Source organism: Geotrypetes seraphini, chromosome 8 (assembly GCF_902459505.1).
Source record: "Geotrypetes seraphini chromosome 8, aGeoSer1.1, whole genome shotgun sequence".
NCBI classification, from domain to species: Eukaryota; Metazoa; Chordata; class Amphibia; order Gymnophiona; family Dermophiidae; genus Geotrypetes; species Geotrypetes seraphini.
Window position 1 is genome coordinate 49,830,946 of NC_047091.1, and position 26,623 is coordinate 49,857,568.

A 26,623-nucleotide genomic window follows, 5' to 3' on the forward strand; every position below is an offset into this window, starting at 1 on the left:
ATGAGATATGCAGGTACGTCCAGTTTTTCAGGTAACAAATACTGTTGTTTAATGAATCCATATATTACTCTATTCGAGGTTGGAGATTTCGAGACATCCTCCCCCCCCTTGATTTTGAACTTATTTGTAGAATTTGTATTTGTGGAATTTGTAGTCCCAGATCCTGTCCATTGAAATCAGTACTGTAATGCAACCAGGATTGAATGCTCAAAAATCTAGAACTGTCCCTAAAGGTCCAATCCTGAACTGGGTAACTTATCTCTGTGAGACTGCCATCATTTTTTAAATAGTCTTGAGCTTTGAAAAGAAAAAAAAATATGATGATTAAGGCTAAAGGGGGGGGGGGGGGGAGGAAAGAGTTGGTGTTTGCTTAGAGACATTTGGGCAAACAGGACTGAAGGGCCAGAAGCAAAAAAAAAAAAAAAAAAAAAAGAGAGAACCAACCCCTAGTTACTCCATCCACTAGCTTAAAGGAAACCGTACTTTTGATGTATTTTAAAACTTCTCCTTTCAATTGCTGCTTTTTTTTCCATAGCCAAAGTGTTTTTAACCTTAAATCCCACCTCTATAATCACTTGTTAAAAGGTTTTATTGTAGCCGGTACATCTCGGTACTAATATACAGGTAACCCTCCCCCCCCCCAAAACAAATTCCTCACTTTTCTCTGTGGGCCAAAGATTTTCCTTTGGCTTCTTTCAATCGCGACAGTTAAACAACAACTCTAGAGTAAGCAAGAGAGAGGCGGGAGATATGGGCGTTGGAGGAAGCTGCACCTGTGCGTGACGTCACACAGGGAAATGGGACGTTTAACTCCGCGTCGCTGAGAGCGAAAAGCAGCAAGTCACTCGAGTTGTTGACCGTCTGGAAATTGGGAGTGGAGGGCGCGCGCGAGACCGAGCCTAGTGTGATTGTCTGGCGTTAGGGCGGTGAGACCCTCGCCTCGCCAACTGATTGGTTCAGAGTTGGCGGTGGTAGTATTTGTTGATTTTTAGTGGAGGAATTGGGTGCTAATCCTAAGAAGGAAAAAAAGTAAAAGAAGACCCTTCTACTCCACTGGTTGGAGGGCTCGCGACCGCTGTCAAGGGCGGTGGAAATCTGTAGGCTTCGGCGCGCGAATAAATGTGTGATTTTGAGGTTTTTTTCTCCTTCTAAGTTAACGGCCGTTTTCTCTTCACCTGTACTTACTCGGCTAATGGCGCTACAAGTGCTTTTCCTTAGTTCTTTTATCTTCCTCCTCTTGTCGCTGGGCGGCCAGGGGAGTGGACCGCCGGCGGTAGAAAGCTTGTTACCATGCTCCGAGTCTCTGCAGGAGCAAAGGGGCCTGGGTCTAGACGATCCTGTGAGCTCGCTGCACTGGGGAGCCGAGGTCCTCGAGACACTGCAGGAGCCGGCGAGCTGCGCTGAAGCCTGTTGCGCCTTGGCCGACTGTAACCTAGCGCTGCTGCAGGATAGCTCCTGCTACCTGATAAACTGCATTTTCCAGGGCAAGAATGTCTGCCGCCTGGAGCCTCGGGACGGAGCAATCGCTTACCAGAGAGGCGACATGGTCGAGCAGCCCACCACGGAGGGTAAGAGGAACAAGCGACGAGGGGAATTTCTATTCATACCACAATCGAGCAACCAGAAATTTCATTTATCCGGCATCTATCAATCCCCATGGGTGCCAGTTAACTGAGAGTCTGCTGTAGTAATGGGGAGGAAATAGGGGAGGGAGGTTGAGTGGAAGCGGTATGGAACCCAAAAACATCGGGAGAGAGAGAGAACTCTGTAATAATGAGTAAGGCAGGGGTGTCCAATGTCGGTCCTCGAGGGCCGCAATCCAGTCGGGTTTTCAGGATTTCCCCAATGAATATGCATGAGATCTATTAGCATACAATGAAAGCAGTGCATGCAAATAGACCTCATGTATATTCATTGGGGAAATCCTGAAAATCCGACTGGACTGCGGCCCTCGAGGACCGACATTGGACACCCCTGGAGTAAGGGGATATGGTGAAGATATGCAACTTTCTAACAATGAAAAAGGAATAAAGATGGGTGTGGGGAGAGCATCGCTTTTCTTTTGAGGGAGAATGGATTGGAGTTTAAAACTTTAAAGGGAAGGCTTTCCTATTTTGGGAAAGATTAGGTGATTTTCTGATTACCGAGGGGCTGATGCTTAAAGCTAACACTTTCTAGGACTCAGGTTAACAATGTGTGCTGAATGTGCTAAAGTATTTATTTTATTTATATACCACTTATATCCTAAGTGGTTTTTACATTCAGGTACTTTATCATATTTCCCTATCCCGGTGGGCTCAAACTCTAGAGTACCTGGGGCAATGGGGGAATTAAGTGACTTGCCCAGGGTCACAAGGAGCAGCGAGGGATTTGAACCCACAACCCTAGGGTGCTCTAACCACTGCGCCACACACTCCCCACAATGGTTTAAGTACAGGTGCTGAAACCATTACTGCAGACTGCATTTAATACTCCTGGTAGAATTCTGCACAAAACATTTTGAAAATTATCCCAGGACAACATGTGAGTGACGTCATTCATGGAGCCCCGTAGTGGACAGCCTTGCAAGCAGACTTGCTTGTAGAACTTTCAAAGCGTTCGCGAGTGCTGCATCGCGCATGCGCGAGTGCCTTCCTGCTGATCGTAGATCGTGCGTCTCCTATGAGGTACCTCAGTTTTCCGCGGAGCCAAGAAGCACCTGTTTCTCAGCTCTGCCGTCTTCCAGTTCGCTTTCATAAGAACATAAGAACATAAGCAGTGCCTCCGCTGGGTCAGACCACAGGTCCATCTTGCCCAGCAGTCCGCTCCCGCGGCGGCCCGAACAGGTCACGGCCTGTCTGAGTCACCAGAAGGGGCCCCCTTGCCACCTTGGTTTCCCATTGAGTATTATCTTCCCATCGAAGTCTTAACCCTCTGGTCTTGCACATGCACGACCTGGTTGGATTTCTATACTTATTACTTGGTTTGCTTTCTATACCTGTGTTACATCCCAGCACCTCTCTCAGTATCCCACGATCCCCCTATCCCTCAGGAATCTGTCCAATCCCTGTTTGAATCCCTGTACCGTACTCTGCCTGATCACTTCCTCCGGTAGCGCATTCCAAGTGTCCACGACCCTTTGGGTGAAGAAAAACTTCCTTGCATTTGTTCTGAACCTATCTCCCTTCAGTTTCTCCGAATGTCCCCTCGTGCCTGTTGACCCCTTCAGCCTGAAGAATCTGTCCCTATCCACCCTCTCTATGCCCCTCATGATCTTGAAGGTCTCTATCATATCTCCCCTGAGCCTCCTTTTTTCCAGAGAGAAGAGCCCCAGCCTATCCAACCTCTCGGCGTATGGGCAGTGTTCCAGCCCTCTTACCAGTTTCGTTGCTCTCCTTTGGACTCTCTCAAGCACTTCCATGTCCTTCTTGAGGTACGGCGACCAATATTGAACGCAGTATTCCAGATGTGGACGCACCATAGCTCGATACAATGGCATGATGACTTCCTGCGTCCTGGTTGTTATGCCCCTCTTTATGATACCCAGCATCCTGTTGGCTTTTTTCGAGGCTGCTGCGCACTGTGCAGATGGCTTCAGTGATGCATCCACCAGCACACCCAAGTCTCTCTCAAGACTGCTGTCTCCCAATAATGCCCCCCCCCCAATTTGTATTTGAACAACGGGTTCTTTTTCCCTATATGCATGACCTTGCATTTTTCCACGTTAAAGCGCATTTGCCATTTGTTTGCCCAGTCTTCCAGCTTGTCCAGGTCCCTTTGCAGGTCCTCACACTCCTCCCTAGACCTAACTCTGCCGCACAGTTTGGTATCGTCTGCAAATTTTATAACCTCGCACTTTGCCTCTTTTTCCAGGTCATTGATAAATATGTTGAAGAGTAACGGCCCCAGCACCGATCCCTGTGGCACACCGCTTGTGACTCCCCGCCAGTCAGAGTATTGTCCCTTTACTCCGACCCTCTGCAGTCTACCCGACAACCAGTGCTCGATCCATCTGTGCACATCCCCTTCCACCCCGTGGTTCCACAGCTTCTTAAGCAGCCTTTCATGTGGCACCTTGTCGAAAGCCTTTTGAAAATCAAGGTAAATGATGTCTATAGGTTCCCCATTGTCCACCCGACTGCTTATTCCCTCAAAGAAGTACAGAAGGTTCGTTAAGCATGACCTTCCCTTACAGAATCCATGCTGGCTTGTTCTCAGTAGGCCATATCTCTCGATGTGCTCGCAAATACCGTCCTTGATCATAGCTTCCACCATCTTCCCTATAATTGAAGTCAGGCTCACCGGCCTGTAGTTTCCGGGGTCACCCCTTGATCCCTTCTTGAAGATAGGTGTGACATTCGCCAATTTCCAGTCCTCTGGTACCTCTCCAGTTTTCAAGGATAGGTTGCAAACATGCTGGATTGTGCCCGCTATTTCTTGTCTTAGTTCTTTCAGAACCCTTGGGTGGATCCCGTCCGGGCCCGGCGATTTGCCGCATTTTAACCTGTCTATCTGCTTGAGGACATCCTCCTTACTTACCTCTATGTGTTCTAATTTTTCAGCCTGTTCCCCACTCATGAGCTCCTCTGAGTCTGGTATATTAGATGTGTCTTCTCTCGTGAAAACCGACGAGAAGAACGTGTTCAACCTCTCAGCTACCTCTTTATCCTCCTTGATCCCTCCCTTTCTCACACCGCGTCTTTCTTTTTTCTTTATTTGTTTCTTTTTTTTATAGTCGCTGTGCAGCGCATCTCTTTTTCTAAAAAAAACAAGAAAATTTTTTTTTTCCATCGGTTTTCGTCCAGTGAGGCTTGGGCTCAGGCCCTGCCGCCAGTTCTCGTTTGGCTGCGGCCATATTTTTTTCTATTTCCCGGCCTCTTACCGGTTTTAAGAACTGTAGCCAGTGTAATCAGGCGATTTCTCTCACCGACCCCCATCGTTGGTGTATTAAGTGCTTGGGACCCAAACATTGTCCCGAGTCCTGTCCTCGCTGTGCTACCCTTCAAAAAAGAGCTCTCTGGAGGCAACGTGCCCAAATCCAGCAGTCCTTTGGTTCCATGGAGGCTCCTACAAAAAAGACCTCGGCCTCGACCCCCGTGGTGGACTCGTTCAAGTCCTCGACTTCTAGCAAGTCACCCTCGGCCTTGAAGGCCTCGTCCTCAGGCAAGTCTCCTCTTCCTCTGCAGGTGCGCTACCTAAGAAGCCTCCAGTTGAGTGTCAGGTAATCCAGGCAACGAGTGCAGTCGTGCCAGCCTCTACGAGACCTCCGTAGCGTGCCTCTGAACATAGGGAATACTCATCTTCGAGGTCGCCCTCTATGGAACGCACTGCTGCACCTTCCAGACTCGGAGTCATTGGTCTCGGTGCCTGTCTTTGAGGACATGCTGCAAGCTATATTGATCCTCTGTTTTGGCCAAGCTTGCCCGTACTTTCTGTGAACCATTCTGAGCATACTGTTGAGGCACAACGAGCAAAACCTCTTCGGTCCTCCAGTGACTCCTTGCCTCATCCTTCCAGGTTCAGGTTTCCAGTTACTCAACCTGTTCGAGAGATCGTGGAGAAGCCTTGATCGAGGCCTCAATCGAAGCATTCCTCGTCCTCAAGGCACCTGACTTTGAAGAAGAGTAAAGAGTCTCCTACGCCTCGGTCTTCGAAGTCCATCGAGACCCCTTCCAAACCCAGGCATAGGTCTCGAACTCCAACTGGATGGCTGCTTACATCTTTCTGCTATGCTCAGGCTGGTCTCCCTCTGCATGGTCGAGTCACGGGCCATAAAGTTACAGATATGGCAGCGTCTGTAGCTTTCCTCAGATCAACTCCTATTGAGGAAATCTGCAAGGCTGCTACTTGGTCCTCGGTTCATACATTCACCTCTCATTATTGTCTGGATACTTCTCCAGACGGGGTGACCATTTTGGCCAGTCAGTTTTACAACATTTATTCTCCTAAATTGCCAACACTCTCACCATCCCATTTTGCTTAGCTTGGAGGTCACCCACATGTTGAGAATATGCTGCCTGCTTGTCCTAGGATAAAGCACAGTTACTTGCCATAACAGTTGTTATCCCAGGACAAGCAGGCAGCATATTCTCACATGTGGGTGACGTCATCTACGGAGCCCCAACGCAGACAGCTTTTGAAGCAACCTTGATTGAAGTTTCAAGCTTGCTATGCTGCACCACGCATGTGCATGCCTTCTTGCCCACTAGAGGGCGCATCCCCACCTCGTGGTCCTCAGTTTTGTCTCTTCCGCAGAGCCAGAAGCCCTGTTGAGTTTTTGCTCCTTGCCTTTTTGCCTTCTGACACCGCGGCTGGGTTCTTTTTCTCGGTCGCTGTGCTTCTTTTATTGTTTTCATTTGTTAGTGTTGCCGAATTCGTCAAAAAAAAAAAAAAAAAAGGATTCGTTCCAGGCTCCGGGGGCTCCCGGTAGCTGCGGCCGCGGGATCTCGGTCGTTCCCGGCTGTGTTTTTTGTTCATGTCCCGTCCTCTGACGGGCTTTAAAAAGTGCACCCGGTGCGATCGGTTACTTTCCATCACCAATCCTCACCGGTGGTGCCTTGTCTGCCTGGGTGCGGATCACCCGACGGACTCTTACACTAGGTGCTCCACTTTTCAGCCTCGAGCGCTCCGCCGTCGGCGCGCCCGCATGGCCAAACTCTTTACTGTTGATCCTGCGGCGGGGATGGCCTCGACGTCGGCTTTGGCCCCGGCCTCGATGACCTCGACCTCGCCGCGGATGCCTTCCACTTAGAAGCCTGTGTCTGCGATGCCGAAGTCGGCCCCGGGTAAGTCTCCACTTCCTTCCTCTGCTCCAGAGTCCTCGAAGAAGCCGTCCTCGGGCTCCTCGACGGGGGCGGGTGGGCCATCCTCGGCCCCGCCCCGGGCGTCGAAGTCGGGTGCTCCGCGGGAATACTCGAGACCGAGGTCGCCCTCGAGGGAGCACCCGCCGGCCACGGACATGCCGTCCATTGTGGCCATCCCAGTATTTCAGGACATGCTTCGGGCGCTTATCTCCTTGGAGCTGTCCTGTGCCCTGGCCCACCTGCAGCTGTCCTCGGCACCGGCCGCGACCCCGACCTCGGCTCCAGCCTCGGTCACCGTGGTTGTGCCTGCCTCGGCCTTGGCCTCGGCCTCGACTATTGACCAGCCTGCGCGGAGCGTGCGTCCTCGGGACAAGGTGCGCCGGGTTCGCAGGATTTCCTCTTCCGAGTCCTCGACGGGGTCCTCCCGGGGTTCCTCGCCCTCGGGTCGGCCTCGGGCGAAGTGCCGATCCCGCAAGTCCAAGCGTCCCCGTGGGTCACCTCGGAGGCGCGGTCGTTCCTCGCCAACCCGGGAGGCGGAGATCCTGCGGGTGTCGGATCTCAGCCTAACCAATCCGAGGCTGTTACGTTCCCCGGCGGATCAACTCCTATTGAGGAAATCTGCAAGGCTGCCATTTGATCCTCGGTTCATACCTTCACCTATCATTATTGTCTAGATACTTTCTCCAGAAGGGATGGCCATTTTGGCCAGTCAGTCTTGCAAAATTTATTCTCCTAAATTGCTAACACTCTTTTCATCCCATTTTGCTTAGCTTGGAGGTCGCCCACCTGTTGAGAATATGCTGCCTGCTTGTCCAGGGATAAAGCACAGTTATTTACAGTAACAGTTGTTATCCAGGGACAGCAGGCAGATATTCTCACAACCCACCCACCTCCCCTGGTTGGCTTCTTAGCTAGCTATCTGAACTGAGGTACCTCACAGGAGACGCGCGCCCTAGCTCGGGCAGGAAGGCACTTGCACATGCGTGGTGCAGCACTCGTAAGCTCTTAAAAGATCTTCAAGCAAGTCTGCTTGCGAGGTTGTCTACTCCGGGGCTCTGTTGGTGACATCACCCACCTGTTGAGAATATCTGCCTGCTGTCCCTGGATAACAACTGTTACGGTAAGTAACTGTGCTTTATCCAGGGACAGCAGGCAGATATTCTCACAACCCACCCACCTCCCCTGGTTGGCTTCTTAGCTAGCTATCTGAACTGAGGTACCTCATAGAGACGTATGACCTACGTTCGGCGGGAAAGCACTCGCACATGCGCAGTGCAGCACTAGTGAACTCTGAAAGTTCTACAAGCAAGTTTGCTTAAGAGGCTGTCTACTATGGGGCTCCGTGGATGACGTCACCCACATGTTAAGAATATCTGCCTGCTGTCCCTAACTGTTACTGTAAGTAACTGTGCTTTCTGTGCACAATATTTCAAAATTCTGCAATTCTTTTTGTAGTATTTTGTGTAGAATTCACCTAACCTGAGGCTTGAAATTCTTTCCTGCCTTTTCCTTTAGTTAGGATACAGCCTCCTCAGTTCCCTCTTTTACTCCAACTGTTCTGTCTCCCTCTAAATCCCACCACTCTCTCACTTGCACCCTGAATCCCCTCCTTGGCCCCATACTCTGGCATCTTTTTCTCCTTCGCTCCCTTAGAATCTTTTCCTCTCTATCCATCCCCCTTTTGGTTTTGGTAACTCTCTTCCTCTTTTTACCATCCCCCACTCCCATTTGTGGGTACAGGATACGTGTCCCGTCATCCCACCCACCATCTCTCTAGCTTGCGCTCTGAATCCCTTACCATGATCTGGCATCTCTCTTTTCCTCTCTCTATGGTCAAACATCTTCCTTCTTACCCACCTTTCTGGCATGGATTTCTTTCTAACCCCCTTTCCCCTCTAATTATGGATCCAGCACCCATGTCCCCTTCCCCCCTTGCAGTGTAGCATCCATGTCCCCTCCCCCCCCACACTTGACAGTCCAGGATCCATGTCCTCATCCCTTCTCCTACACGGGTCTCTGACCAAATGACAACTCCCACCCCCAACCCATGAGATCAGACATACCTGCGGGCTTCTCAGAGCCATAGTAGCAGCCAACTGTGAATGGGCTGCTTTCGGCCGGCCCTGCCAAGGCCTTCTCTTTGCTGCATCACTTCTTGTAGATCAGTGGTGTCAAACTCAACTCGCGGCCTGCCAGGTACTATTTTGAGGCCCTCAGTATGTTTATCATAATCACAAAAGTAAAATAAAACAGTTTCTTGATCATATGTCTCTTAAGCTATAAATTACAATATTATTATTAAGACTTAGCAAAAAGGAGAGACTTATAAACTATAGAGTTTTACCTCATGCAAAATTGTCATTTCTTTGATGAGACATTAACTATTTTTTCTGAGGCCCTCTAAGTACAGTACCTACAAACCCAAAATGTGGCCTTGCAAAGGGTTTGAGTTTGAGACCACTGTTGTAGATGGATGGGGTGGGGTGGGTGAAGTGGGGTTGTTGGATGGTCGGGCCTCCAAGAGTATCAGCAGAGGCAGTGCTGTGAATGGGCTTCCTTCCCTCTTCCATGTCATGTTTCTACAGGAAGTGATTAAGCAAAGGGAAAGCCCTGACGGGGCCGGCTGTAAGCAGCTCATTCACAGCACTGCCTCTGCTGGCAAGCCTGTTGCCGCAGCTTCTCTTTCTTTCGGAGGCCTGCAGCTATGTCGGATCTCGTGGGTGGTGGGAGAGGGGTTGGTTAGAGGGAGAGAGAGGTCAGACCTGTGCAGGGTCGAAGGAGTGTCAGGGGATGGGGATAGGGTCAGATTGGAAGATTTGCGTACAATTCTGCATAGTTGCGTAGAATTACACTAGAAGTAATTTAAATGCAGTATTTGACTACATGCAATATTTAGAAAAAGTGTTAAACTTTGATGACATGGGGACAAATTTGTTCCTGTCCCTGTGGACTCTCAGTATCCCTGTCCCGTTCCTATCAATCCCACTTCTGCAAGCTCTGCACGATTTTAAAGTGTTTGAGGTTTGTGCAAATGAAGTTGGAGCTTGCAGGAATGGGGCAGAGACGGAGACAGAGCTCGTGGAGATGGGGATAGAGAGATCCCACGGGAATGGGGAGAATATGTCCCCATATCATTCTCTACTTTTCACCAGGTTTGGGGCAGCGTAAAGGGGTTGGTTGAGAGAAGCAGATGTCTGTTGGCATTCTTCTCTACTCTATCCCCACTGTGCTGATCCTAACCTGACCTAGCCACCATTCCCCTAATTTCCCCCACTTCCATCCATTCAGTCAAAAAATGACTTCATAGTCCAGTGGGGAACCCTCCTTAGCTAGGCTTGGCACTCCCCTCCTAGGCTAGGCTTGGCCCTGCCCCCCGGCTTGGTGGTCAAAGTGCTCTGCTGCGTGACCCAGTAACCCCCCTCCCCCCAACCCTCCATACCTCATCAGAAACAGGAGCAATGCCTACTTGCTCCTGCCTTCAGGCACCATCCTCTTCAAAACAGCAGCACTCCATCATCCAGCAGGAACAGAGTGCTGTTTTGAAGATGATAGTATGGAAGGGGTTAGGAGATGGGATTTCATTAGACCGCCAGGCCAGGCCTAGCCTAGCTGGTGGTTGGGGGGTGGGACACCATTGGACTACCAGGATATTTTTGGACTGGATGGAGGGGAGGATCTGAGGGAGGCACCAAACCACCATGGAATTTTTTTGAAGTTTTCGGGGAAGGGGAGTCAAGGTGGGTGCTGCTTGTCACCCATGTATTTTATGGGTGGGGAAGTTGGGGGAGGGAGGGCTTATTGCTGTGGCATGCTTTTTTTTGTCAATTCTCCTGTCAGTGCCTGTACTAATTACTGCTCAGGCACTACCAGAAAAACTGACATTTTTTGTGCTGAACTGCAGACTTGCCACAATTTTACCATGGCATGAATTTGTATGCTTATTATGTATTTTGCTCAATGTTAAATGGCAATAATCTTCAAATCCAGTTATTCATACAATCTCCTTCATTAGGTACTGGATTTTTAAAGTGTTAATGTATTTTTCTGATTCAAAAAGACGCCTCAGCCCCACCACTCCACCACTGTAATAATTTTATACTGTGGGAAGCATGTTGTGGCGCTTCATCATTGGCTGTCAATTTGATTTCTTTTATATTCATTTAGTTTTTCATTTTGTGTTGATAATAAATATATTTTTTTACTAATAATAAATACGTGTAAAAAGCTGTTTAATACTTATCTCAGCCAAACCCGGGAGCCAGACCCGACATGTTTCGCACGAAAAGGTGCTTTATCAAGGGTCTCCCTGTGTAACAACAGAAAAGAAGCTGTACCATACAATTGTGCTTAGCCCTTTTCTTGAAAACTTTTAAATATATATTCTCCATAACACTTAACAATATAAAAACTTACCAAGGCTGCCGCTGTCATCCGACTCCAACTGAATTGTGAGCAAAGATGGCGGCGGCGTCCTTAGACCTGGAATTTAAATCCTACCTCTTAATTTCATTGGTCCCGCCCCCTGTAGCTGATAGGTCAGGAATTACATCACTGATCCCCACTCGATCTCGTTGTTTAACCATTGCGGTGTAACAGTGTCTAACATAAATATGAACCTTTGCTCACTTTTATTTAATTTTACTTTGTCACCTCCCCCAGTATCAAAACCCTTCACTTTATCAATGACTCGCCATTTCAAATCGTTTATGGTATGTTTATATTTAAGCCAGTGCTCCGTCAAAGGTGCTTGCAGTATCTCATTAAGTATACGCGATTTGTGTTCCGTCAGCCGCATCTTAATCTTTCTACTGGTGCGCCCGATGTATATAAGGTTGCAGGGGCAGATTATCGCATAAACTACCCCTTGAGTGTTGCAATCCATCTGAAATCTAGATTTTAATGTCCATTCTCTGCCTGGGACCTCCCATATATCTCCTACAATAGTGGAGGAGCACCATTGGCATTTCCCACATGACCTGTGTTGCCCCTCCATCTTTACCTCCCTAATCCCATATTTCTGAAAATTACAGCGTTGACCTATTGTAATACCCCTTGAATAAGCTATCAAAGGGAAATTCTTTAGAGATTCATGGGTTTGGACTATGTGCCATGTTTTCTAAGCATAGCTACCATGCTTTTAGTAGCATGAGAAAAAGGTAAAACGCAAGTAAGCTGTTCATTTTCTATAGAACCTACAACTAGATATGACCAACAAATGGATGGTATCTTTGGATGTCATCTCGTTGTACACCAAGATTCCCCAGGAGGGAGCCCTACAGATTGTGAGAGAGACACTTCAGACCATGAATCCACATCGAATATCCATGGAATTTCTCATGCAGCTAGCTTCTTGGGTTATTAAAAGAAATTACTTTGAATATCATCAACAGTTTTTTCAACAAATACAGGGGGTGGCGATGGGTGCCACTTTAGCCCCCTCTGTTGCATCCCTATACATGTCTAAGTTTGAAGAGACATGGGTCTATAATTCTATATGGGATCCATACATTTCTTATTGGGGCAGATTTCTGGATGATATTTTCCTGATTTGGAATAACACCAGACAAGAACTAGAGCAATTTTTACATCATTTAAATTCCGTGGACTCCAACATTAAATTTACTATGACTTGCCATCAAACCGAAATCGATTTTTTAGACATCACCGTTCAGGTGACAGATGGTAGGATTGCCACCACCCTATTTAGGAAGCCAGTTACTCGAAATACCACTCTTCATTTCAGCAGTTTTCATCCTTTTAAGTTACGGTTCAATCTTCCCATCGGTCAGTTTTTACGCATTCATAGGGTGTGTTCTTCTATGGAAGAATACAAGCTTCAGGCAAAAAAACTGACAGATAGACTTCGGAGAAGGGGTTACCCAGAAAGATCCATCAGACAAGCATATACAAGGGCCAAGTATGCCCAAAGAGACCTCCTTTTACAGGAAAGAAAAGATCCTCCTACTATAGAAAATGAACAGCTTACTTGCGTTTTACCTTTTTCTCATGCTACTTAAAGCATGGTAGCTATGCTTAGAAAACACTGGCACATAGTCCAAACCCATGAATCTCTAAAGAATTTCCCTTTGATAGTTTATTCAAGGGGTATTACAATAGGTCAACGCTGTAATTTTCAGAAATATGGGATTAGGGAGGTAAAGATGAAGGGGCACCACGGGTCATGTGGGAAATGCCAGTGGTGCTCCTCCACTATTGTAGGAGATATATGGGAGGTCCCAGGCAGAGAATGGACATTAAAATCTAGATTTCAGATGGATTGCAACACTCAAGGGGTAGTTTATGCGATAATCTGCCCCTGCAACCTTATATACATCGGGCGCACCAGTAGAAAGATTACGATGCGGCTGACGGAACACAAATCGCGTATACTTAATGAGATACTGCAAGCACCTTTGACGGAGCACTGGCTTAAATATAAACATACCATAAACGATTTGAAATGGCGAGTCATTGATAAAGTGAAGGGTTTTGATACTGGGGGAGGTGACAAAGTAAAATTAAATGAAAGTGAGCAAAGGTTCATATTTATGTTAGACACTGTTACACCGCAAGGGTTAAACAACGAGATCGAGTGGGGATCAGTGATGTAATTCCTGACCTATCAGCTACAGGGGGCGGGACCAATGAAATTAAGAGAGGTTGGATTTAAATTCCAGGTCTAAGGACGCTGCCGCCATCTTTGCTCACAATTTAGTTGGAGTCGGATGACAGCGGCAGCCTTGGTAAGTTTTTATATTGTTAAGTGTTATGGAGAATATATATTTAAAAGTTTTCAAGAAAAGGGCTAAGCACAATTGTATGGTACAGCTTCTTTTCTGTTGTTACACAGGGAGACCCTTGATAAAGCACCTTTTTGTGCGAAACATGTCGGGTCTGGCTCCCGGGTTTGGCTGGGATAAGTATTAAACAGCTTTTTACACGTATTTATTATTAGTAAAAAAATATATTTATTATCAACACAAAATGAAAAACTAAATGAATATAAAAGAAATCAAATTGACAGCCAATGATGAAGCGCCACAACATGCTTCCCACAGTATAAAATTATTACAGTGGTGGAGTGGTGGGGCTGAGGCGTCTTTTTGAATCAGAAAAATACATTAACACTTTAAAAATCCAGTACCTAATGAAGGAGATATTATGTATTTTGAGCATAGTGTGGCAATTTTTCTTCACTAGATTCACAGTCGTTTTCATCTACTGTGAATCCTTGAGCATTGGGCCTGAATGTATGGTAGGCTTTCTTTTATGAAGCTGCATAAGTGTTTTTTTATTGCAGATACGCTGCGGTAAAAGCTGTGATGCTCATAGGAATTCAATGAGTGTCGGAAATTTTACAGCAGCGGTTTACGATTAAAAAAAACCCTTGTGCAGCTTGATAAAAGAGGCGGTTGCTTGAAGTTTCAAGTTTATAAAAATTTTGATGTAAACTTAATATCAAATATTTTCAATGCGTATAACAATAATTTTAGGGGACAAGATAAAACAATTTATACCAATAAACATACAATTGATATACATACTAGATAGTGATACATAAGGAAAGAGGGGGGTGAACTACAATTATTTAAGGAATAGAAAAACATTTAAGGGGAAACAACATCAGGAGGCAAATTAAAAAAATATTTTAAATAAAACTAGGTCTAAAAGTGAATAGGAGAGATTGTGACCTATATACAGATCTGGTTAAATTTAATTGTTTGATCCTAAGATTGTTGATAGAAAAAGTTATCCAATCTATGACTCATATGCATCTTTGTATAGGTGGCTTTTTAGTGTGTTTTTTAAATTATTCTAAAGAGGTTTCAGCATGTAGATAAATTTGTAGCTTGTTCCAAAGCTGGGGTGCTAGGATAGAAAAAATTGTAGCTCTTCTAGTGCCTATTATTTTCAAAGACGGAATGGTGAGCAGATGCTGATCTGTTGAAGAGGCACACATGCATGTTAAAACCCCACAGAGACCAACCGCCCCTTGAGCACTTCAGCCAGGGTGGCCCTACGCAAAGGAAACAAGGCTCGAGGACTTCCTCCGACCTGCGTGCGTGAAGGGGCTGTCTCGTGTTACCTCACAGCCCAGGAAGGTAGAAGAGCAGCACTGACGACGGCATCGGATCACTTTCGGCCAGGATTTTTCTACGGGCTCTCTCAGCTGACGGTTACTGTGTGTGAGGAACATGCCGAAGGGTCAACCTGTCAGTAGCCTCTGTCTTAACCCCCCATCCCAAATGTATCTCCCATCTTTTGTGTTAAAAAATTGTTTTTCGCTCTGAGATGCACAGACATTTCCATCCACTTTTTTTTTTTTTTTTTTTGGGGGGGGGGGGGAGTGCGTCCTATGGAGCAAAAAATACAGTAGATATCCAGAATGGAAATGGGTATTTTTTTTTGGGGGGGGAGGGAGGTTGGTTTATTGTGTAGGGTTTTTCTATATTTCTGGATGAAGTAGACATGGAATCATTTTTTCTAAATCACATTTAGCTTGATATATATCAAGTGATTTATTATAGAGAAAAAGAAATTGCAGTTTGCTTCTATCTCTTCAATATTACCAAAATTTGCCCCTTTCTCTCTGAGCACACTACCCGGACCCTTGTCCAAGCTCTCGTAATCTCACACTTAGATTACTGCAATCTACTCCTAACGTATCCCTCAGTGTCGCTTCTCCCCCTTGCAATCTGTGCAAAGCTCTGCTGCGCAACTCATCTTTTACCAACCTCACTATGCTCGTGTCACCCCTTAAGTCACTTCACTGGCTCCCTATCTGCCATTGCATACAGTTCAAGATCTTATTGCTGACCTACAAGTGTGTTCATTCTGCTGCCCCTCAATATCTCTCCTTGCTTCTCTCTCCTTATACACCTCCCAGAGAACTCTGTTCCTCAAATAAGTCACTCTTAACATTCTTCTTATCCTATACTGCCAATTCCAGACTTCATTCCTTTCATCGAGCTGCCCCCATGCCTGGAATAAATTACCCAAATTTGTCGGTCAAGAGCCTTCCCTTGTTTAAAAGCAGACTGAAAACCCACCTTTTAACTTTCAGTCCTTAACCCTACTCCTCTGTCCTCCAAGCCAGCCAGCTGATTAACCATTCCCCTTGACTATATCCATGACATCTTGTTTGTCTTGCATGTTTAGATTGTAAGCTCTTTCAAGCAGGGACTGTTTTCTTACTCTTTGTGACTGTACAGTGCTGTGTTCGTCTGGTAGCGCTATAGAAATAATTAGTAGTAGTAGTAGTAATAATAATATTTTCTTCTGATCCTGTAATCCTAGCAAAGTTTACAGCAGGTCTGAACAAAACCACCAAGGCTGTTTTCTCAGCATATGAATTTTATAGCTCAAACTCTTGTAGTCTAAATCGGAGGTTCTCAACATGTGGTACTAAGGGGTGCATGGCGCCGGCACTGTATGACTCCCAACTTCCCGCTGCCGTTAAGTATCTCCCGCTTTCCTTGTCTTCTCTCATCACCAGCAGCGGCAGCTCACTGTGTGCTTTTAACTTCCCCACATAGCTGCCGCTAGTTTTAGTTTAGCTGGCGATTCCATCAGGCAGCTTCGGGGCCTTTGCTGGACTGGCCTGCCTCCAATGAAAGAGGAAGTTACATCATTGGAGGCGGTTCAGCCTAGCAAAGGCCTGAGGCTGCCTGATGGAACTTTGACAGCTATGTGGAGAAGTTAAAAACACACAGTGAGCTGCTGCTGGGGAGAGGAGAGGTACTGCTGGACAGGAAGGAAGGAACGGGAAGGGAGGAGAGGTGCTGCTGGATGGGAGGAGGGAAAGCGAAGGGAGGAGAGGTGTTGCTAGAGGAGGAAGAGAGGTGCTGCTGGGCGGGATGAGGGGAAGGGAGGAGGGGAAGGGAACGGAGCAGAGGTTCTGCTAGACGGGGAGGAGGGGAGGGGAAGGGAGGAGAGGAGCTGCTGGATGGGAGGAGGGAAAGTGAAGGGAGCATCATGAGAAAAAGGACCGCACCAAAATCTCATGTGTTCCTCTCAGCACAAATACAGTGTTCTCCCCAGAAATTTTTTCCACCAAGGTAGCATGAAAAAGTAGCTGGGTTGGGTGGGATGAGAAAATTTGGTAGTGGGGAAAATTAACCCCCTCTTTTACTAAGGTGCACTAATGTTTTTAGCGTGCGCAAACCCCCGTGCTACGCAGGAAAACTAACACCAGCTCAATGCTGGCGTTAGCGTCTAGCGCGCGTGGCAATTCTGCACGCCCTAAGTGCACACTAAAACCACTATCGCAGAACCACCAGACCACCCATCCAACTTCAGACCTATTGCCTCAATACCGCTATACGTCAAAATTACAGAAGGCCTAGTAGCCAAACTCCTCACCAACTACCTAGATGACCATAACCTACTCTACCCCATGCAATCAGGCTTCAGAACCAACTTCAGCACAGAGACACTACTGGGCTCCCTAATGGACACAATCGGACAACACCTTAGCATACAACTGGATCTAACTGCAGCATTCGACCTAGTTGATCATAACATCCTTCTACAGATCTTGGATGCAATAGGTATCTCAGATAAAGTATACTCTTGGTTTGAAGGCTTCCTAAAATCCAGAACCTACAGTGTAAAATCAAACAAACAAAAATCAGAACCTTGGTCAAACCCCTGCGGCGTACCACAAGGATCCCCACTATCCCCTACCCTCTTCAACCTATACACTGCTTCTCTAGGAACACATCTGGACAATCTAGGCATAACCACCTATAGCTATGCAGATGACATTACCATCCTCATCCCATATGATCAGCCTAAGCCCACCATGACAAACACACTACATCGAACACTAGAAACAGTCACGACCTGGATGAAAGATCACAAACTTAAACTCAACTCAGACAAAACCAAATTCATCCTCCTCGAAAATGACAAAGTCCAAACCATAACCAATTTAGAACTCGACTCTATCAACTATCCCATCCAAACCACCATAAAACTACTTGGCATGACTATAGACAGATGCTGCACCATGCAACCGCAAATAAATAAAACAATACAGAAATCCTTCGCAATCATGAGAAATATGAGACTAGTCCGGAAATTCTTTGAAAGAACACAATTCCCTAATTCTAGGATTGCTGGACTACTGCAACATCCTCTTCCTTCCATGCCCTGCTACTATGACTAAACAACTTCAAACAATCCAAAATACAGCTTTGAGACTCATCTACTCATTGAGAAAACATGACCATATCACAGAAGCCTACATCAACTCGCATTGGCTACCAATCCAAGAAAGAATACAATTTAAATTCTATTGCATGTTATTTAAAACCCTAAATGGAGACAGCCCATCCTACCTGAACAACCGTCTCATCCAAGCATCCACTACCAGACACAGAAAAACGCACTCCCCATTCATACCTCCCCCGATCAAAGAAGTAAAACGATCAAAACTAGACGACTGCCTCCTAGCTACTCAAACCGCAAGACTGGACAACCAGATCTCCATCCTTCTGACGACCACCCCAGACTACAAGACATTCAGAAAAGAAATAAAAACAATACTTTTCAAGAAATTCCTGAAGCAGCCATAACATCACGTACTCTTAATAACTCTAAAATTGACAATTGATCTACTCTTTACTTCACTAGTAACAACAATTGTGCTTCCATTGTTACCCCCTTTTAATTCTTTTATAAGCTGCCTTACCCTTAACAACCCGAGAAATGTTAAAAGATCTACTACTTACCTCTCTAATTAATCAATAGTTCTCCCATTGTAACCCCCATTTTATTAATCTTTTGTAAGCCGCCTTGAACCGCAAGGTAATGCCGGAATAGAAATGCCTAATGTAATGTAATAAAAAGAGCACTAAGTGTGTACTATTTTTATTAGTTAATCATTATTTTCCAATGCTCAATATGACTTCCTTTTTTAAGGTTTGACACTTGTGCCAGAATATTTTTACTAAATTTAAGTAGTATCCAATTCTAGAAGGGAATAATTCGATATGTGCCTTCTTTCAAATGGTATAGAGGTTTAAAAAAGGGAAATGCATTAATGAAGTCATTAGGTTCAATTTAGCCATTTATTTCTGCATGAATTTAAACAACTAAAAAAAAAAAAGATAAATATAGCTCATCCAGTCATACAAGAAATGGCTCTACAGCACCTCTAATAATGTTTTGATCACTAGGTTCCTTCCCGAGGTCTCACTGAGGATATGAAATAGATAGGATCCCTACTTCCAGACCTCTTCTACATAATTTATGGAGAGGTGTTACTGATCATTGAAGGAGACCTGTGTGATTGATCTTTATCTGCTACTTTTTTATTTTGCTGTGTGCAAAGTGAGAGCTAGGGCAGAACAGTTTAGGTAAAGATGCAGGTAATAAAAAATATTTTATTTTCTTATAATGTCATTTGAAAGCTGCTTGATGTTAATAGAACTTTAATTTAATTCTTTATAGTGTTTGTGTGTGTGGGGGACAACACCTACATCAACAGTAAAGTTAGAATAGGGTCATTAAATCCAGTGGCATACTTAGTATATATGACAGCCAGTGCTGATCATTTTTTAACAACCTCCTCCTCAATATAAAAAGATATTTTTAGTAATAATCCATGAGTCACACAACAAGGGTGCACCTAGGAAAAGGCAGCATCTTAAACACTGCAGTGAGCACTAGAACACCAACACACGCAATGTAAAACTAAACAAGCCAGATCCTGCACAGTCAATTGATCCTGTACAGTCGATGCTAACAGAAAGCCATGTCCTTTTCATACACACAGACAGATACACCCTCGCCCAACATGGAATAATTACAAACTAAAAAGAGAACTATGTAGACAAAAGTTAAACTGAGCCAAGAAACCAGACTCTGCATACAATGCAACACCACAGAAACAGTGATACGTCCCCTAATACTATGCAAAATATAAAGACAGTAGATGTAAATTTGAAAAAACTGCTACATAACAATCACCACTTTACAAATTAACAAATAGAAATAAAACAAATAATGAGAAATAAGAAAATACCATTTTATTGGACTAGTCCATTTTTCAATTAGCTTTCAGAGGCCAAATCTTTCTTCAAGACTTTACAGCAGGGATGCCCACACTTTTTTCGCTTGTGAGCTACTTTTTAAAATGACCAAGTCAAAATGATCTATCAACAATAAAATTTTAAAAAACACAGAGCACACTGTACGCAGAAAAAATGTTAATTATCATTTGTATTCGGTTTTTTTTTTTCAGAGGTCAAGGCAGATGATTTTAAAATATGCAATGTCGCCTCAGTAACAACTATACAAAAATAGACAAATATACCCTCTCCCCTTTTACTAAACCGTGATAGCGGTTTTTAGTGCAGGGAGCTGCGCTAAATGCCCCACGCTGCTCTCGACGCTCATAGGGTCCCTGAGCTAAAAACCACTATCGCGGTTTAGTAAAGGGGGCCATAGAGCAAAATATAGACAGCAGTTATAAATTCTCAAAACGGACACATTTTGATCACTAAATTGAAAATAAAATCATTTTTCTACCTTTTTGATTTCATGAGTCTCTGTTGCACTTCCTTCTTCTGACTGTAAATCCAATATTTATTTATTTCCGCCTTTCTTTCTGCCTCTCTTTCTTTCTTTCTCTCTCTCTCCCCCCTGCCTGCCTTTCTTTCTCTCTCTTTCCCTACCCCTCAAGCCACCACACTGATTCTCCCTGCTGCTTCCCCGAGTCAGGCCAGGCATGTACAAGTGCTGGACTCGCAAAACTTCACCTCTGACGTCAATTCTAATGTCAGAGGGGAAGTTCCAGGCTAGCCAGGCAGGGTTGACTGGCCCAGAACTTCCTCTCTGACATCAGAATTGAAGTCAGAGGTGAAGTCTTGTGAGTCTGGCGGTTGTACACACCTGGCCTGGCTTGGGGGGGGGGGGAAGGAAGAAAAAGATTGCAAAGGCAACGTGATTGACTCTCAATTGCATTTGCGATCTACTGGTCGATCACGATTGACCATTTGGGCACCCCTGCAGTACAGTATTCTACTGTTATAGTATCCTGTCCTGACCTGAGGAAAGGGGTTTAGTCACAAAAATATTGCCTTATTTTTATTTCCTATTTATAAACTTTAATCAATATAATAATAATAACTTTATTCTTATATACCGCCAACAATCTTGCGACTTCTAGGCGGTTAACAATAAAGGGAAACTGTAAATACAATAAATAGAAGCTGTACATACAACGAATTAAGGAGTATTGCTGTGTACATTTGATAGTATCAACATTAATAGTAGTAACAACAGTTTGTGGGCTGCAAGGCCAAGAAGTGCCATGCTGCTTACAGAGAAGTAGAAATATTCCATGAATTGAATGGAGTGATCGTAGTTGGTGATTAGGGGTTAGGGTTAGCAGTTTACAAGATCAGGTTTGTGATGGTGTTACAAGGGTTGATGTCCTGGTTCGTTATCTAGATATTTTAAGAACAGGTAGGTTTTTAGGTGTTTCCTAAATTCTCCATAGTTGTTTGTGTGTGCAATTAGTTTTTCTAATTCTTTACCCCATGTGGCTGCTTGGTACGATAGCAGTTGTTGATGGTATTTCTTATATTTGCACCCTCTGGCCGGAGGGGAGACAAATTTCAGGTGTGTTTTTCTTTCATGTCTGTTGGTTGGGAATGAGAAGAGGTCTGTAATGTATTTGGGGGCTAGTCCATTTAATACCTTGAAGCAGAGACATCCTAGCTTGAACTTCGTGCGTGCCCCCATCGGCAGCCAGTGTAGGAGTTTGTAGGAAGGGGTTATGTGGTCGGACTTCTTCAGCCCGAAAATCATCCTGACTGCTGTATTTTGTATCAGTTGTAGTCTATGCATTTGCTTCTGGGTGATTGTCAGATGGGTGATGTTGCAGTAATCCAGATGGCTTAGTATTAGGGATTGTACTAGAATTCTGAAAGCTGAAGTATGGAAGTACGCCTTGATGGACCTAAGTTTCCAGAGAGTGAAAAACTCTCTTTTGATTAGGGAGTCTATATGGTCTTTCATGGTTAGACCTTGGTTACAATACTACTTAATTCTATGTAAAGCAACAAAAAAAATTTTCTACCTTTTGTCATTTCTGCTTTAATCATCTTCTCTTCGCTCTCTTCTTTCTATTCAGCGTTTGTCCTTGCTCCCTTCAATGCAACATCTGTCCTCTCTCTTTGCCCCTTCCACCCAGCCTCTTCTTTCTTTCTCTTTCTCTCTCCCCTTCCATGTACTGTCCACCTTCTCTCTTCCCCCTTACATCCACTGTCCACCCTCTCTGCCCTTTCTATCTAGTGTCCACCCTCTCTCTGTTCCATATGGCATTTTCCCTCTTTCTATGTCCCTTCAATAAACTATATCCTGTGCCCTTTCTTTCCTTTGTACATGATTCATTTCAGCTTCACCCCCCTCCCCTATGCTCTGGCATCTCTCTTCTCCTTTCATTCCTTCCTTCCCACTCCACCCCATGGTCTGGCATCTCTATCTCTTTCCCTTCTCCCCCCCATGCCCTGGCATCTCCCTCCTATCTCTCCCTCATTCTCTGGCACCTCCTCTCCTTTCTTTCCCTCTGGTCTGGCATTTTGTCTCCTTTAGTTTCCCTTCCTTCCCCCCATGCCCTGGCATTCTCTCCTCTCCTTCCATCTCCCCCTCCATTATCTGGCATCTCTTCTCCTTCCTTTCACTCCTACCTTCCTTTCACCTGGTCTGGCATCTGCCTCCTCCCCATATATGCCCTGACATCTCTCCCCCCCTCCATGGTCTGGTAGCTCCTTTCCTTTACTCCCATGGTCTTGGCATCTCTTTCCTCTCCTCTCCCTTCCCTGGTCTTCCTTCTCCCAATTGGGTGCTACAGCAGCAGCACTTCTCTTCCCCCTATCCCCTCCCCAGTTGGGTGCAGCAGCTTTTCTCTTCCCTCATTCCCCCCCCTTGGGTGCAGCAGCATTTCTCTTCCCATCCCTCCCATCGGCAGAGTCACAAGTTTCCTCCATTGCTGACCTATCTTCCATAGGTCAGCGACGGAGTGAAGCTTACAACTTGCTGCTCTTCCTTGTTTCGGGCCTTCCTCATTGCCGGGTCCTGCCTTCGCGGAAACAGAAAGTAGGCAGGACCCGGCAGCGAGGAAGGCCCGAAGCAAGTTGTAAGCTTCTCTCCGTCGCTGTCTCCCTTAGCTTCCCACCGTCACTGCCTGTAGCGAACTCATGCTCCGGGGCTCGAACTAGAGAGCTGCACAGGAACGGGGACGACAGGAATCCCGCGGGTTCCCCCTTCGGGTCACGGGGATCCTGTGGGGACGCCCCCTAGGGTTGCAGGGATCCCGTGGGGACGCCCCCTAGGGTTGCGGGATTCCTGCGGGGTTGGATGCACTTGAGCCGCGAGGCTCATCTTCTTTTCCCTACCTGTCCTGCCGCAGCACACAGCCGACCAGAAGTCTTCCACGATGTCAGCACTGACGTTGGAGGGAGGGCTTAAGCAAAGCCCTCCCTCCCTCCGACGTCAGCGCTGACATCGGGAAGACTTCCGGTCGGCTGTGTGCTGTGGCAGGGCAGGTAGGAAAAATTCAAGGCAGTGGCATACCAAGGGGGGGGGAGGTCTGCCCCGGGGCAGCCTTAGGGGGGGGGTGCAGAGCCAGCCAGAGCCCTTTACCTTCGTGGCGCTTTCCCCCGACTGACCGACCGACCGATCGACAACAGGCCCGGTCCGACAAACCTCCCTGCCCTGTAGCCGCGAATCTAAATTACCTTCTTACCTCAGCTGGATTCAGGGCAGGGAGGTTTGTCGGTCCGGGCCTGTTCTGTTGTCGGTTGGGCGGGGAAGCGCCACAAAGGTAAGGGGCAGGGAGTGAGAAAGGGAGGAAAGGTGGAGTGGAGAAGAAAAGACGCTTAAGGAATATAGGAAAAACTGAGGGGGGGGAAGGACACTGAAAGGACATGGGGAAGACGGGGGGGGGGGAGAAGGATGCTGAAAGGACATGGGGAAGACAGAGGGAGGAGAAGGATGCTGACAGGACATGGGGAAGACAGAGGGGGAGAAGGATACTGAAAGCACATGGGGAAGACAGAGGGAGGAGAAGGACGCTGACAGGACATGGGGAAGATGGGGGGGGGGGGTGGAGAAGGACGCTGAAAGGAAACGGGGAAGAGAGAGTGGGGCGAAGACGCTGGTAGGGAAGAAGACAGAGATGCCAGACTATCAGAGAAGAAAAAGACCTCAGTCAATTAAAAAAAACTTCTAAAAGTTGTCTTTTTAAAGACGTGTTCAATCTTTAACCTTCTTCTTTAGATACAAATTTTAGGGCTCAGTTTTATTACCCCTCCCAATTGTTTCATCCCTTATTTTCTCTCTTTTCTTAAGCTATGAAGATGTAACTTTACCCCTTTATCCTTATGTTTCGTGTACGTCTGAAAATTGTTAGTTCTAAGATTTTTGTTTGTTGTTCACTTATTGAAACACGTTTTATGAAGCTGTAAATCGCTTAGTAATTTGAATAAGCGATCCATCAAATATAAATAAAAACCTGAAACCTAAAACTATGGGGGGAGCATAGGGAAGAAGATGGGTGCCAGACCAATTTGGAAGGGGGGAGAAAGGGAGAGGCACCGTAACAGAGCAAATGGAAGACGCAGAGAGAAGGAAGGAATTGAATGAGAACATGAGGAAAGCAGAAACCAGGCAACAAAGGAAGGAAAAAAATTCTTTCTTTTTTTTTTTTCTTCAGGATAAGGTAGTATATTAGTTGTGTTGATAAAAATTTATAAACATTAGAGGCTCTGGTAGAAACCCGTTTACAAAGTATGTATTCTTCCCAATTAATATTTCCAAATTAATAAAGTCTCTTTGCTTATTTGTAAATGGATTTCTACCAGAGCCTTTAATTCAGTAGCATAATTAAATGAAATAACTATTTCTGAAGTTTATAGGGACGGGCGGGGACGGGTGGGGATGGAGGGATTCCTCACGGAGACGGGTGGGATTCCTCACGGGGACGGGTGGGACTTGGACGGGGATGGGTGGAATTTCTGTCCCCATGCAACTCTCTAGCTCGAACGTGTGCGTGCTGGCTTCCCTTCTCTTCTCCTTCCCCCGGGCCGTAACTTCTGGTTTCGGAGGGAAGAGAAGAGAAGCCGGCACGCATGCCTTAGAGCCCCAAAGCATGAGTTCGCTACGGGCTAAGGCGGCAAATCTCCAAGCCGGTGAGAGGTGTTTTTTGTTTTTTTTTAAATGTTGAGCAGCAGCGGCAGGATTCACAATGGATGGCAGCCGGGCATTCATCTAAATTACCGGGCGGAGCACCCAGCTAAAAGGCCCTAGGTAGAACACTGCAAATACCATTCATAAACCATGAATCGGGTACAAACAGCTCCCTTTCATAAACAAATATATATAAATAGGACAATTAAAGTCCATCTCAGAATCAGAAGTTTAAAAATAAACCCACGACATTTTGACTGAAAAAAAAATAATAGGAAATTCAGTAGTTTCCAATAATTTCTTACTATTAAAAAAGGCTATGATTTATTTATTTTTAAGCAAACCATTAAAGGGTTAATTTTATAACTCTGTTTATGCAAATAGTATGTGTATACTATTCCCTGTCGTAGTACCAACACATCTTTTAAAGTGTGGATGTACTTTAACTGTGAACACTACCCTGCAAATTTATGTAAGCTGCTACTTACCTCCACAAACTCGCTTCCCTCCCAATGGCCAACACCATCATCTTCCACAAACTCAACCCTCTCTCGATGAAAGGTGCTACTTTCCTCCATTAGCTCCACCCAGCTAGCATTAGGCGCTTATCCTCCCCATCCGATCATCAGTAGTGCTGCTGTCCAACCTGTCTGATGCCCAGAGTTTCTTTTCCACAAATCCCCCCGATAACCAACACTGCCATCTTCCACAAACCCAACCCTCCCTCGATGAAAACTGCTACTCTCCTCCACAAATCCCTCTTCCCTGATGACTGACGCTACTGAGCTCCCCCTGCCCAGCTAGCATTAGGCTTACCGTTCCTGTGATCAAAGAAATTGATATCGATGTTCTGTGCTGGAGCGGAGCCTTGATCCGCTTCCCATAGATCCTTCCAAGGATACATAAAGAGGTTTATCCCAGGACAAGCAGGCATGATATTCTCACATGTGGGTGATGTCATCTACGGAGCCCCGGCTCTGACTGCTTTTCAAGCAAACTTGATTGAAGATTCAAGTTTGCTGTGCTGCACCACACATGTGTACCTTCCTGCTCCACTAGAGGGCGCATCCCCTCCTCGTGGTCTCCAATTCGTTTCTTTCCGTGGAGCCACGAAGTCCTGTACTTTTTGTCTCTGCCCAAAGTGCCTTCTAGCATCGTGGCTTTCTTATTTTTCAGTCGGAGAGTCGCTTTGCTCGTGTGATTTGTTATTTTTTGTCTTTTTCTCTCTCTTCGCAATTTTTGACCGCCCGGGGGCTCCCGGGTTGTCGCGGTCGCGCTGCCTCGATTGGCCGCGGCCGGTTTCTCTCGCTTATGTCCCGGCCCTTGACCGGGTTTAAGAAATGCACCCGGTGCAAGCATCTTCTTTCGCTTACAGACCCGCATCGTTGGTGCATTCGGTGCTTGGGGGCCGATCATCCCACCGAGTACTACTTTTCAGAACAGGGACCTCCGTCGGCGCAAGGCCCGTATGGCGGATCTTTTTGCCGTCGATCAACCCTCGACCACGGCCCCGGCCTTGACCTCGGCCTCGGGTACCTCGGCCCTGCCTCGAGACTCGACCCCGAAGGCCTCGGGTTCGCTGAAGTCCTCGGCTCCGGGTAAGTCCCCTCTTCCTCCTGCAGGTTCCACGCCAGCCAAGA

At 46.1% G+C, this 26,623-nt stretch overlaps 1 protein-coding gene across 2 annotated transcripts in view; it reads left to right on the top strand.

Annotated features, from left to right (window-relative positions):
• The first annotated feature begins 766 nt into the window (after nt 1–766).
• Nucleotides 767–26,623, top strand: part of SPINT2 (serine peptidase inhibitor, Kunitz type 2) — a 190,766-nt gene continuing 164,909 nt past the window's right edge. For both annotated transcript variants that reach the window (XM_033955460.1, XM_033955462.1), the window contains exon 1: nt 767–1,568. In XM_033955460.1, the coding sequence (XP_033811351.1) occupies nt 1,193–1,568 (376 nt within the window). In that variant the 5' untranslated portion in view covers nt 767–1,192. The remainder of the gene's footprint in view (nt 1,569–26,623) is intronic.